This window comes from Phyllobates terribilis, unplaced genomic scaffold (genome assembly GCF_046119375.1).
Source record: "Phyllobates terribilis strain yellow unplaced genomic scaffold, ASM4611937v1 Scaffold_7__3_contigs__length_470593459, whole genome shotgun sequence".
NCBI classification, from domain to species: domain Eukaryota; kingdom Metazoa; phylum Chordata; class Amphibia; order Anura; family Dendrobatidae; genus Phyllobates; species Phyllobates terribilis.
Genome location: NW_027362767.1, coordinates 274,375,898 through 274,388,431, shown reverse-complemented (window position 1 = coordinate 274,388,431; position 12,534 = coordinate 274,375,898). Strand labels below are relative to the sequence as shown.

The window sequence follows — 12,534 nt, the reverse complement described above, 5'->3', positions numbered from 1 at the left end:
GGGCTTAAAGAACCCAGCCGCTAATAGGTCCCCGGGAGAACTGTGGGCGTGGCGGAAGCGTCACAATGCTCCTCGGCTCTGACTGGCCGATTGCCGGAGGGGATGTATATATACCCGCCAGTAAGAAGAACGCCCCACCCGACGGAGAAAGCGCGGGCAGATTTGCCGCGCAAAAAGGAGAAGGGGGGGGGGGCTGTGGAGAACGTCATGCTGCGGGAGATGCCATGAAGATGCGAATAGAGGGGGAGTGGCCCAGGAAGCGCTGCTGTAAGTAAGCGTTGGTGGAGGGCAAGTGCTGAGAAGAGACACCAGTCATCATCAGTAACTCAGATGTGACGCCCCCATTTATCATCCACGGGATTTACAGGACCCACTGGCAGGCAGAGCTAGGCGTCCATATCCAGTGTTCTGAGGGCCCTGGGGCCTGCGGTTGTAAGGCAGCAGGAGTGGGAGGGATTGTACCTTTGTTAGAGGTCCCGATGCTTCTTCCTCTCCCCTTCTGAGGATGGTCACAGGAGGTCCTCCGAGGATAGGGGGTATCCTGGCTCTTCCTCCTTCCCGCACTGACCGGTACTGGACAGTGCAGGAGACGGTGTCGACCCCAGAATCTGGGGGAAGGTCACCCATAGGGACCACCGTCTCCCTCCCAGGCCGCTCCGAGGAGGGGGCTGGGGTGGGGAATAGGCAAGGACTGGCCACCGGGAATCTCCCTGAGACACCTGGAGGTGACATGGGATAGGTCCTGCCCAGCGGGTCCGAGAGTGGGCAATGTGGGGGGTGCCACACTGCTCTCTCGGTCGCTTGAGAATGGGGATAACAGGGGACGCAGTGTTCCCTGTTAACCCTGAAGAGCTGTATCTGAAAAATAAAGAACAAGGATTAATAAAACACAACAGGGTTGGATCTGTTAGGATCCAGGTCTACCTCCTACAGACACTATGCTTAAACTGGTGAGCTTGGTGCCTGTAGACGGGTGTATACTGAGGAGGAGCTATTTCTTTCTTTGCCTAGTGTCAACCTCCTAGCGACAACAGCATACACCCATGGTTCTGTGTCCTCCAATGAAGGGATAAAGAAATTCTGTCTGCTCCACGAGAATCATGTGATGTATAATGAGCCCTGGTGGCCATCACTGACTAGGGTGGGCTCTCCGGCGGGTGAGGTGACAAGCGGCCCCTACCTTCCTCATGTGGTCGGCCTCCTGCGCAGCAGCCTCCAGCTCCTCCAATCGCTGCAGCAGAACCTCCCGCTCGGACTGCAGGGCCCGGCACTCATCATGGGCTTGCTTGGCCTGTCCCTTCACACTCTCCAGGTATTCCTGCAGGCCGGAAATAATGCCCTCCAGGTCTCGCTTCAAAGCCTCATTAGCCGCTATCTGGCCTAAAAGTGAGGCACAAAAACAAGTGTGAGTGGATAGAGGGCCGGTAGCCACCAAGTCCACATGATAATAAGGGCCGGAGCATTGTAAGTGTAGCAGCCTGAAATGGTCACCTTCAGAGCTGTGATCACTATTCTGTTACATTTAATCTTATACTCAAGGTCACATCCAGAGCTGCAGTCACTATTCTGCTGTTACATCATCTCTTATCGTCCAATTACCTCCAGAGCTGCAGTCACTATTCTGCCATTATCGTGCCTTTTCCTCCAGTCACCTCTAAAGCTGCTGTTTCTGTTGGCTGGTAGAGATCAGTGCAGCATGGTAGCAACATGCTGGGTGCTGCACCAGTGATCAGTGTCATAGATAAGACTGTACACGGTGCTCTGTGCACATTCCTCTCTGGAGGGAAGGGCGATCGCTCAGGATCTACACCAGGTCCACAGCAGAGTGAGCAAGATTCCCGACTCACAGACCACACCCATTAGGGTATGTGCACACGGTGCGGATTTGCTAAGGTTTTGACGCTGCGTTTTTATGCAGCATCAAAACTGCAGCGTCCAGATGTTACAGCATAGTGAATGGGATTTTTGTGCACACTGCGGAAACTCACATGAGGCGCATCTGTCCAGACCGCACCATGTCAATTTCTCTTGTGAAAACGCATGCAGATTTTCCCCATAGACTTGCATTAGATAAAGAAAATCCGCAAGCGTAAAAACCGCTTGTGTGTTTCAATAGCGTTTCCGCAGAGGAAGAGCACACAAAAAAGCTACATGATGATCAATAAAGTTTGTTTAAAAAAAACCCTATTCTCTGAAACTCTGCAAATTTCAACATGAAGACGTGAAAAACGCATCAAAAACCGCATTTAACCTAATTTGCATATTAGGTGCGTAAATGGTGCAGAAATTCTGCAGCGTCAAAGCCGCAGCAAATCCGCACCATGTGCACATACCCTTAGGATACAAAGCCCGAGAGTGCACTGCGGCCACTATAATGGTCGACGCAGCACTAGAGATCAGCGGTGACATCACTGAGAATGCCTCCTATCCATCACTGGAGATCAGCGGTGACATCACTGAGAATGCCGCCTATCCATCACTAGAAATCAGCAGTGACATCACTGAGAATGCCTCCTATCCATCACTAGAGATCAGCGGTGACATCACTGAGAATGCCGCCTATCCATCACTAGAGATCAGCGGTGACATCACTGAGAATGCCTCCTATCCATCACTAGAGATCAGCGGTGACATCACTGAGAATGCCGCCTATCCATCACTAGAGATCAGCGGTGACATCACTGAGAATGCCTCCTATCCATCACTGGAGATCAGCGGTGACATCACTGAGAATGCCGCCTATCCATCACTAGAAATCAGCAGTGACATCACTGAGAATGCCTCCTATCCATCACTAGAGATCAGCGGTGACATCACTGAGAATGCCGCCTATCCATCACTAGAGATCAGCGGTGACATCACTGAGAATGCCTCCTATCCATCACTAGAGATCAGCGGTGACATCACTGAGAATGCCGCCTATCCATCACTAGAGATCAGCGGTGACATCACTGAGAATGCCGCCTATCCATCACTAGAAATCAGCAGTGACATCACTGAGAATGCCTCCTATCCATCACTAGAGATCAGCGGTGACATCACTGACAATGCCGCCTATCCATCACTAGAGATCAGCGGTGACATCACTGACAATGCCGCCTATCCATCACTAGAGATCAGCGGTGACATCACTGAGAATGCCGCCTATCCATCACTAGAGATCAGCGGTGACATCACTGAGAATGCCGCCTATCCATCACTAGAGATCAGCGGTGACATCACTGAGAATGCCTCCTATCCATCACTAGAGATCAGCGGTGACATCACTGAGAATGCCGCCTATCCATCACTAGAGATCAGCGGTGACATCAGTGAGAATGCCGCCTATCCATCACTAGAGATCAGCGGTGACATCACTGAGAATGCCTCCTATCCATCACTGGAGATCAGCGGTGACATCACTGAGAATGCCGCCTATCCATCACTGGAGATAAGCAGTGACATCACTGAGAATGCCACCTATCCATCACTAGAGATCAGCGGTGACATCACTGAGAATGCCGCCTATCCATCACTAGAGATCAGCGGTGACATCACTGAGAATGCCTACTATCCATCACTGGAGATCAGCGGTGACATCACTGAGAATGCCGCCTATCCATCACTAGAGATCAGCGGTGACATCACTGAGAATGCCTCCTATCCATCACTAGAGATCAGCAGTGACATCACTGAGAATGCCGCCTATCCATCACTAGAGATCAGCGGTGACATCACTGACAATGCCGCCTATCCATCACTAGAGATCAGCGGTGACATCACTGACAATGCCGCCTATCCATCACTAGAGATCAGCGGTGACATCACTGAGAATGCCGCCTATCCATCACTAGAGATCAGCGGTGACATCACTGAGAATGCCGCCTATCCATCACTAGAGATCAGCGGTGACGTCACTGAGAATGCCTCCTATCCATCACTAGAGATCAGCGGTGACATCACTGAGAATGCCGCCTATCCATCACTAGAGATCAGCGGTGACATCAGTGAGAATGCCGCCTATCCATTACTAGAGATCAGCGGTGACATCACTGAGAATGCCGCCTATCCATTACTAGAGATCAGTGGTGCCCGCAGAAGCCTTAGTTTACCTTCAGTGAGCTGCTGCTCCAGGTCTTTGATCTCCTCGGTCTCTCTGGCGATGCGGGATAACATGTCGTCCAGTCGGCCCTCCAGCTGCTTATACTGTCTGTCCATCATCTCCAGCTGCTGCTCTTTATTGACTTTCTGTGCTTTTACATGGGACTGTGGATGAAGAGTAGAAGGCACACTGTAAAGTTACATTTGCATCGCCCCTATTGGTAAAATAAAGGCCACTTCTCCCCCGCAGATGGCACCTCCTGTGCTCAGCAATGTACAATGACCTGCACCCTGGAGCAAAAATCAGATAAGTGACACCAGCCTGCAGAGAATGACAGCAGGGACAGAGTTAATGATTCACTAGGAGGAGCAGCTGGTGTGCAGTATCACAGGCAGGCGATCACAGCTCGCTGCACAGTTCTAGCGCTGGTTACATGGAGAATACACACTGCAGCAAGGAAGAAGCGGAGGACTCCTGGGGCTGCAGACTCCTGCGCTGCAGAGCATCGCCCCTTCTGACTTCCTCATGTCATGGTGAGAAGAACTTTCTGAAGTTGCAGTCCTGCTCGAAGGAAGCTGCGGGGGCTTAGAGGAAGCTGCCAGAGCCACAGTTCTGGGGATTTGAAATCACAACACAGGAAGCCAAAGCACCAGCCAATCAGAGGCCAGCACCTCCTCAACCCCACCCCCACCCCAGAATTGAATTTTTCTCCTCCTTCCTCCAATGTGAGCATTCATAAGAGTCTCCGGAGTCTTTGCCACAATCCCCGCACCCAAAGAGCGTCCCCGCCCCTACCCCCGCACCTCAAGAGCGTCCCACACACTAACCCCTCACCCCAAGAGCGTCCCCCGCCACTACCCCCGCACCCCAAAGAGTCCCCGTCACTACCCCCACACTCTGAGTGTTCCCACAGTCCCAGTCACTTACACTGCACCCCCCGGAGCATCCCTGCGGTGTGCCCCTGCTGTCACTCCTAGACAGTTTTCGTAGTCCCAGCAATCACCCTCAGAGTATCCCCCCCTCCCCCATCACTAGAGCATCCCTGGAATCCCAGCTGCTACCCCTACACCGCCAGAGCGCGTTCGCAGTCCCACCCACTACCCCCACACCCTGAAAGAGACCCTGGCCCAGAGTATACAGGCACTGCGCATCCTACGATCCCGGCTAATAGATCCCTGCGGGGCTCATCACTTGTGCGGCTGCGGATCTATCACACGCACTGTTTGTACACAACATGATGTAATGTGTCACAGGAGTATACATCATGGAGGCGCCATATACACCGGTTACTATGGCCGGGCCCCAGCATACGCCAGATGTCTATGTAAAATATTGGAATGGATGTGGAAGACAGTGTGGAGTGCAGCCTCCATGTTTCTGCCGCTCCTCTACCCTTCGTGCGTCCGTCTGTGACGTTACTTGGAAGGATCAATGATTAGTAAGAGCTGCAACTATCTGGTATATAATAACAGAGCAGGAGCCGCATCAACCAAGAGGCAGGACGATACCAGGAGAGGAGACGGGCGCACGAGGCAGGACACACACTGCTCCCCTTTACTTCAGTCACCGGTAATCAAACATTGGCACAATCTGCAGTGCTCCGCTGCATGAGGGGTACAGACACAGGAGGGGACACATCCGGGTACAGCGCTGGTACACCGCGGCCTCTGCACAGACCCTGCACTGACGTCACACAATCACAAGACGTCATCAGCACAGGCCTCTCCAGAGGCTGCAGGAAACCAAGTGTTTGATTCAGTGGGTTACAATCCCCATCATTGTACAGCAATGCTACTTTGGGTTGTCTGCTGCTGCTCACATCCACTGTGGCTGGTGAGGGGGCCCTGCTGACGTTCAGGGTATGTGCCCACCATGCGTCCGGGCCTGCGGCCTAGAAGCTGCATAAGAGCCGCCGGATATGCAAATGCAGCGGCTTTTTTTTTTTTTCCCCCTTCTTCACATGCGGACTTTTCCCATAGAAGTTAGGTCTATGGGGAAAGCCCGCATGCAGACCCGCTGGAGAAATTGACATGCTGCGGTCTGGAAAGATGCACTGCATTTCAGTTTCCGCGGGTGAGCTGCAGACGCATAGTGGACATGGATTTCTACAAATCCCATCCTCTATGCTGTAACATCTGGCCTCTGCGGGCTTGATGCTGCATAAGTCTGCAGCGTCAACCTGCAGCGGCTCCGGATAGTCTGCACACACCCTTAGGTATTGCAATCATTTTTCTACAAAGTCTCCTTATTTCAGAGGCTCAAAAGTAATTGGACAAATTCACCATAAATAAAATGTTCATTTTTAATACTATGTAGAGAATCTTTTGAAGGCAATGATGGCCTGAAGTCTGGAAGCCATGGACGTCACCGAACACTGGGTTTCCTCCTCTGTGAGGTTTTGCCGCCTTTACTGCAGCTGACTTCAGTTGTTGCTTGTTAGTGGGTCTTTCTGGCTTAAGTTTTGTCTTAACCCCCTGGTGACCACCAGCCTCTGACTTAAAAGGTTACCTGAGATATCAGAGAATAGCACACTATAGCCTACACCCTGCTGCATCAGTCACGATTGGTGTTGGCAAGAACCATGGCCATTTAACCCCTTAGAGATGCTGCTGTCAATAGTGACTATGGCATTGAGATGAAAGTGTGGGGGCTCCCTCTTTAACCCCATAGGTACAGAGATCATGATTTTGTGGTCCTGATGGTTGACATGACAGTTAACGGCCATAGAGTCTGCCGGATACGCGACCTGTTTAGAAGTTAGTAACATTTTAGGTGGTAAAAATAACACTTTTCCTTCCTGTCATGCCGCTTTGCATTAATTCCTGAAAAGTACCAGAAGGGTTAATAAAAGCACCTTACAGCAGATTAGAATATGTTGAGGGGTGCAGTTTTTAAAATGGTATCAACTTTTGGGGTTTTTCTAATATACAGGTCCCATTAGGAACTTCAAATCTGAATAGGCCCCTAAAATAAAAAAGCTTTGTTAATTTCATTGAAAAAAAAAAAAAAAAAAAAACCTTACTGATACAATTTTAAAGCTTCTAACATCCTAACAAAATAAAGAAACATTTTTACAGATGGTGCTGATGTAAAGCAGACATGAGGGAAATGTTATTAATTAACCATTGTGTATGGTCTGACTATCTGGATTAAAGGGATAACCAAAGTTTAAAAACTGCTAATTATTAGAAAATTGACAAATTTCTTTTTTTTTATAAATAAATGCAAAACATAATCGACCTAAATTTACCGTTGTCATAAAATATAATATGTACAAAAAAAATACTGAAAAATCACTGGGATACATTGGTAATAACTCTGGAATGTGTCAAAGTGACAAGTTAGATTTGAAAACTTTGGCCTGGTCACTAAGGGGTTAAGCTTGTGACATGCTGCTCGATGGGGCTGAGATCTGGTGATGACTCGGCCATTGCAGAATATTCCACTTTTTTGCCTTAAACTCCTGGTTTACTTTCGCAGGATGTTTTGGGTCATTGTCCATCTGTCCTGTGAAGCGCCGTCCAATCAACCTTGCAGCATTTGGTTGAATCTGAGCAGAAAGTATCGTCCTGTACACCCCAGAATTCATCCGACTGCTTCTGTCTTCACTTACATCATTAATAAACACTAGTGACCCGGGGCCATTGGTAGCCATGCGTGCCCGCGCCATCACACTGCCTCCGCCATGTGTTACAGAGGATGTGCTGTGCTTTGGCTCATGAGCCGTTCCACGCCTTCTCCATACTTTCTTCTTCCCATCATTCTGGTACAGGTTGATTTTAGTTTTCCTTTTCCAGAACTGGGCGGCTTGTTTAGATGTTTTTTTGGCAAGGTCTAATCTGGTCTATTTTTAAGGCTGATTAATGGTTTGCACCTTGTGCTGAACCCTCTGTATTTGCTCTTACAAAGTCTTCTCTTTATGGTAGACTTCGATACTGAAGCACCTACCTCCTGGAGAGTGTTCTTCACTTGGGTGGATGTTGTGAGGGGGATTTTCTTCACCATGGAAAGGATTCTGCGATCATCCACCACTGTTGTCTTGGCTGTCCAGGCCTCTTTGAGGTCCCACGCTCACCAGTGTTTTGTTTTTTTTGCAGAATGTACCAAACTGTTGATTTGGCCACTCCTAACATTTCTGTTATCTCTCTGATGGATTTCTTCAGCCTAATAATGATCTGTTTCTCTTCCATTAAGAGCTCCTTTGACCGCATGCTATAGGTTCACAGCAACAGCTTCCAAATGCAAAAGGTCACACCTGGAATCAGCTCCAGACCTTTTCGGTGCTCAAAAGATGAAAAAAAACACACCGGCACCTTTGCACTTATACTCACTCCACTTGCAGGATGAACACCTATCCCACTCGACTGGGTGACTGCCTTCTATTTTCTTATGTGCATATGAGCTTCAGACCTTTTATCTGCTTAATTGATGATGGAATAAATGATGGAATGGCCCATGCAGCCCATTAAAGAGCTTTTGAGATAATTGTCCAATTACTCTTTATCCTTTTAAAAAGAGGCAGCTACATATTAAAGAGCTGTAATTCCTACACCCTTACTCCAATTAGGATGTGAATATCCTCAAATTAAAGCTGAGAGTCTGCATGTTAAGCCCATATAACTGTATCTTGAATATGTTTTAGTAAACAGCTAAAATGACAAAACCTATGTCACAGTCTAAATATTTCTGGACCCAACTGTACATACTCTGCTATAAGGACACGTGTACAGTACATAGGGCTATACACATATACCCTGCTATAAGGAAACGTGTTTATAGTACATAGCAGTGTATAGGGCTGTATACACGTACCCTGCTATAAGGATATGTGCGCTATACCTGTGCCTTGTACATGCATCACACAGACTAGAGATCTATACGTCTCCTGTGCAGACATGCTGCAGCTTGCAGTCTCCACACACATTCCTGTGGAATCATCCAAGCCCACCCCCGCCCCATGTCCAGAAGCCATCCCACCAACCCCATCCTCACGCACATGTCTGGGGTCCTGAGGACTGAGAGAGTCGAGGTGCCGCTGCAGCCCCTCGATCTCCCGCAGCTTCTTGTCCATTTCTCCCCGCTGCCGCTCCATCTGTCTCTCCAGCTCCTGAGCCTCATCCCTCAGCTGGTTCAGGATCTGGATCCGGCTCCGCAGCTGCTGCCGCAGCTCTTCCTTTTCTGCCTCTGAGATCTGCAGGACACGAGAATAAGGCTAGAGTTTCACAGTGATGCCTGTCACATCATACGATTTCCTATGGTGCCGCAATGTAGAGGAGCACAATGGATGCCAGGACAGCGTGTATACGAGGAAGCTGCACCTGATTCTGCCTCCCTGCACAGGGGCCACTGCCCTGACTTCTGAGCAGCTGGCTGAACATATGCTCATCACACATATAATGGGGGTGGTTGTCTCTCCACTCACCTTCTTCTGTGCGACCGCTTCCTCCAGCTCCTTTAGCTCCTCGGAAGCCCGTAATATCTGTTCCTCGGCATGGACGATCTCCTGACGCACATTAAACAATTTTGCTTCAGCTATGAGAAGAAAAAGTGAGTCAGTTCTGGACTTTTTAGGAGCAGTGTGGTGATCGCACAGGACCCGGGCCAGGAACATATTTCGCCATACATGTAACCAGCACTGACGCGATACTATAGCACTCAACATTGTGCTGCCCTCTAGTGGCCTCACCTGCCCGTATGGTTTTCTCCTTTTCGTTCAGGTCTACATCGAGGGTGGTGTGAATTCGAGCTCGGATTTGCTGATTTTTGATCTGGTCATCTGCATCAATCTCGACCTTGCCGACTTGTATTTGCTGTGCACGATGGGGGATATATTCCTCCTGGGCATACAGATTCCTCTTGTATCGGGCTTTCCCAATGTATGGGCTTTCTTCAGGAGCATCCTCAGCATCTACCTCCTATTAATGAGAGCGGCATGTGCAGACACGATATCTTGTATTACTGGGTGTAGTCCCTCACAGCTACAGTCAGACTATTCATCCTTGCTGCTGCCGGCCCCTCATACCAACCACACGATGACCTGGCTGTGGCAGAAGCCACGAGGCCAGAGATTGGGACATGTCACCACTACATGGCAGCATAGTACAGGGGTCGCTTTTAAACCACCACAATCAAAACACAACTGACTTGCTGGTCCTGTTGGCAGCACTTTGCCAGCCACAATATGACCCCCGCGACTGGCATTTTGCTGCAATGCGGTCCCAGCTTAGAGGACATTTGTAGGTGCAGTCACTGTCCTATAGAAGCAGTTAAGTAAACAATGGTGCAGCGGTCTCAGGGAGCGTTTCAACGGTCTAAGCCGTCTTCATCAGACCCCACCTGATGAAGACGGCTTAGACCGTTGAAACGCGTTGTGGCAGTGGTATTGGAGGAAGAATAAAAGTCGGTTGACATCTACTAAATTGTCCAGTATTCCTTTGGCGCTCCCTGAGACCGCTGCACCATTGTTTACTTGTGAGATATCTCCATGCGGAGCTAAAGCGGCAGGAGCGGCCTGGTCTATTTGGATGTTTGAGGACCTGCGGTATCCAACCACCGGGTTAAACTACTGAGGACCTGCGGTGACGTGGTATCTGGTCCAGCAGGATCGTGTGACCACTTGAGGAGCACGGAGTTGCGAGGCAAACACCGACAGGACGGTACTACAAATAGAGGTGACCCGGAGCCTCATTAATTACACGCTTAATCTTGGTTGTGTAGACGTACACAACCTTCACAGGTGAGTGTACTGGCACTTTTTAAATTCAGCAAATAGCCCTGTGAGTCTACACATGCGCCCTTTCTTTTCTTTTCACTATAGAAGCAGTTAATCCACTTTCCAGGGGATGTGGTCTGAAGCTCGGGGTAGAGGAGCGGAGAAAGCATCAGTAAACAACTCAGACACCCACTTAGGACCCCCAGAAGGCTATCTAGCTGCAGGACTACTACTCTTATCAGCCACATCCTATAAGAGAAGAGGAACGAGTGAGAGGTCACCTCAGAGGTCAGGTATCCCAGCGGCTCAAACTTGGCATCGATCTTGTAGAAGGCGAGCTCCTGCTCCAGCTGGTACTGTTTCTGGCAGGCTCGGCTCAGCGCCAGCGTCTTCTGCGTCAGCTACAAGTAGAGTACAGGGAATCATCAGAGTGATACTACGACAGCAGCAGGAGGGTCACACCACAGACGCCACGTACATCACATTACCACACTGCACGGACCGTAATAGTACATTCACTGACTTCACAGGTAACAATGGCTAGCATGCAGGGAGCACTGCTGGGAGTTGTAGTTCTCCTCGAATTTCCTGCAAACCAGCCATCATGTGACCTGTAGTGGTATTGTACCTTACACACGGCATGCAGCCCTCCTCCCACAGGATGCCATGTCTAAGGGAGGAGAGATAGGACAGGAAAAGGTCAAACATGAAGGAATCATGCAGATTGAGAGCAAATCACAAAAGTCGCATCATGCCGCCCGATGGGGGACGACGTGCTCAGATACCTGCACAGGGGGGGCCGACCAGACGCTGCAAGGAAGAAAGAAGAGGTCAAGAAGGGAAGAGGCCATGCTCTTAGCTCTTATACTGCTCCCCATCACGGCAGTCACAGTAATGTCTCATTAGGCCCATGTGTCTCTATGGTCATTTCTGTACAGTCTGCTCCTGTAGTCATGTTTTCCTGCAAGCCGTGTTATGTGTCAAGGGTACACTCTGGTAATAATCACTAGGCTCTGCCTCCCCTACTGCTGAGGAGCCGGGAGGAACAGAGCGTGGAAAAATACAGGGGTGTAAGCCATTCATTATAGTGCAGTCTGAGATCCTGTACACATTCTGCATCTGACTGGGGTCAGCAATTACTTAGAGCAGCAGCTGCCGGGGCAACACTCATCATAAGGGGCAGCTGACACCGAGCATCTTCTGCTTTCAGTGACCGCAGAGAGGAAATGTCAAGTGTCCTGCGGATCACATCCCCCATCCTACACACAGCAGCGGCCTGTACCGGGGTAAGCTGAGAGGAAAAGACTCTGGTGTAACCGCCGCACCAAGCCTCATTCTCCATTGTGAGGGTCATGGAGCCACAGGCCCACTCCAGAACTGGACTCTATATTTCGCCATCTCTTGTATTGGGAGCAGGGTTACAGATTCGGGATGAGTGCTGTAAGACATCTGTGGACCCACAATCCTAGCTGGTATCACTCATTAGTGTGCCCATAGGTCTCACCAGGAGAGGCGGCAAATACACTCCACACCTAGAGTATCAGCAAATATGCCGAACATTCAAGAAGGGGTCCAGAGAGAGGTCAGAGACCAGAGGGGGAGAAGTCCAGAGAGAGGTCAGAGACCAGAGGGGGAGAAGTCCAGAGAGAGGTCAGAGACCAGAGGGGGAGAAGTCCAGAGAGAGGTCAGAGACCAGAGGGGGAGAAGTCCAGAGAGAGGTCAGAGACCAGAGGGGGAGAAG

The 12,534-nt window shown here is 49.9% G+C and overlaps 1 protein-coding gene across 4 annotated transcripts in view; it reads right to left on the bottom strand.

Moving 5' to 3' along the window:
- Positions 1–12,534, bottom strand: part of CNTRL (centriolin) — a 103,009-nt gene that overhangs the window by 20,331 nt on the left and 70,144 nt on the right. For 3 of the 4 annotated variants that reach the window (XM_073640815.1, XM_073640817.1, XM_073640818.1), the window contains 6 exons: positions 11,075–11,194; positions 9,768–9,996; positions 9,504–9,613; positions 9,078–9,293; positions 4,092–4,245; positions 1,181–1,380 (listed from right to left, as the gene is read on the bottom strand). In XM_073640815.1, coding sequence (XP_073496916.1) covers positions 1,181–1,380; positions 4,092–4,245; positions 9,078–9,293; positions 9,504–9,613; positions 9,768–9,996; positions 11,075–11,194 — 1,029 coding nt within the window. The remainder of the gene's footprint in view (positions 1–1,180; positions 1,381–4,091; positions 4,246–9,077; positions 9,294–9,503; positions 9,614–9,767; positions 9,997–11,074; positions 11,195–12,534) is intronic. The other variant, XM_073640816.1, reaches the window with a different exon arrangement.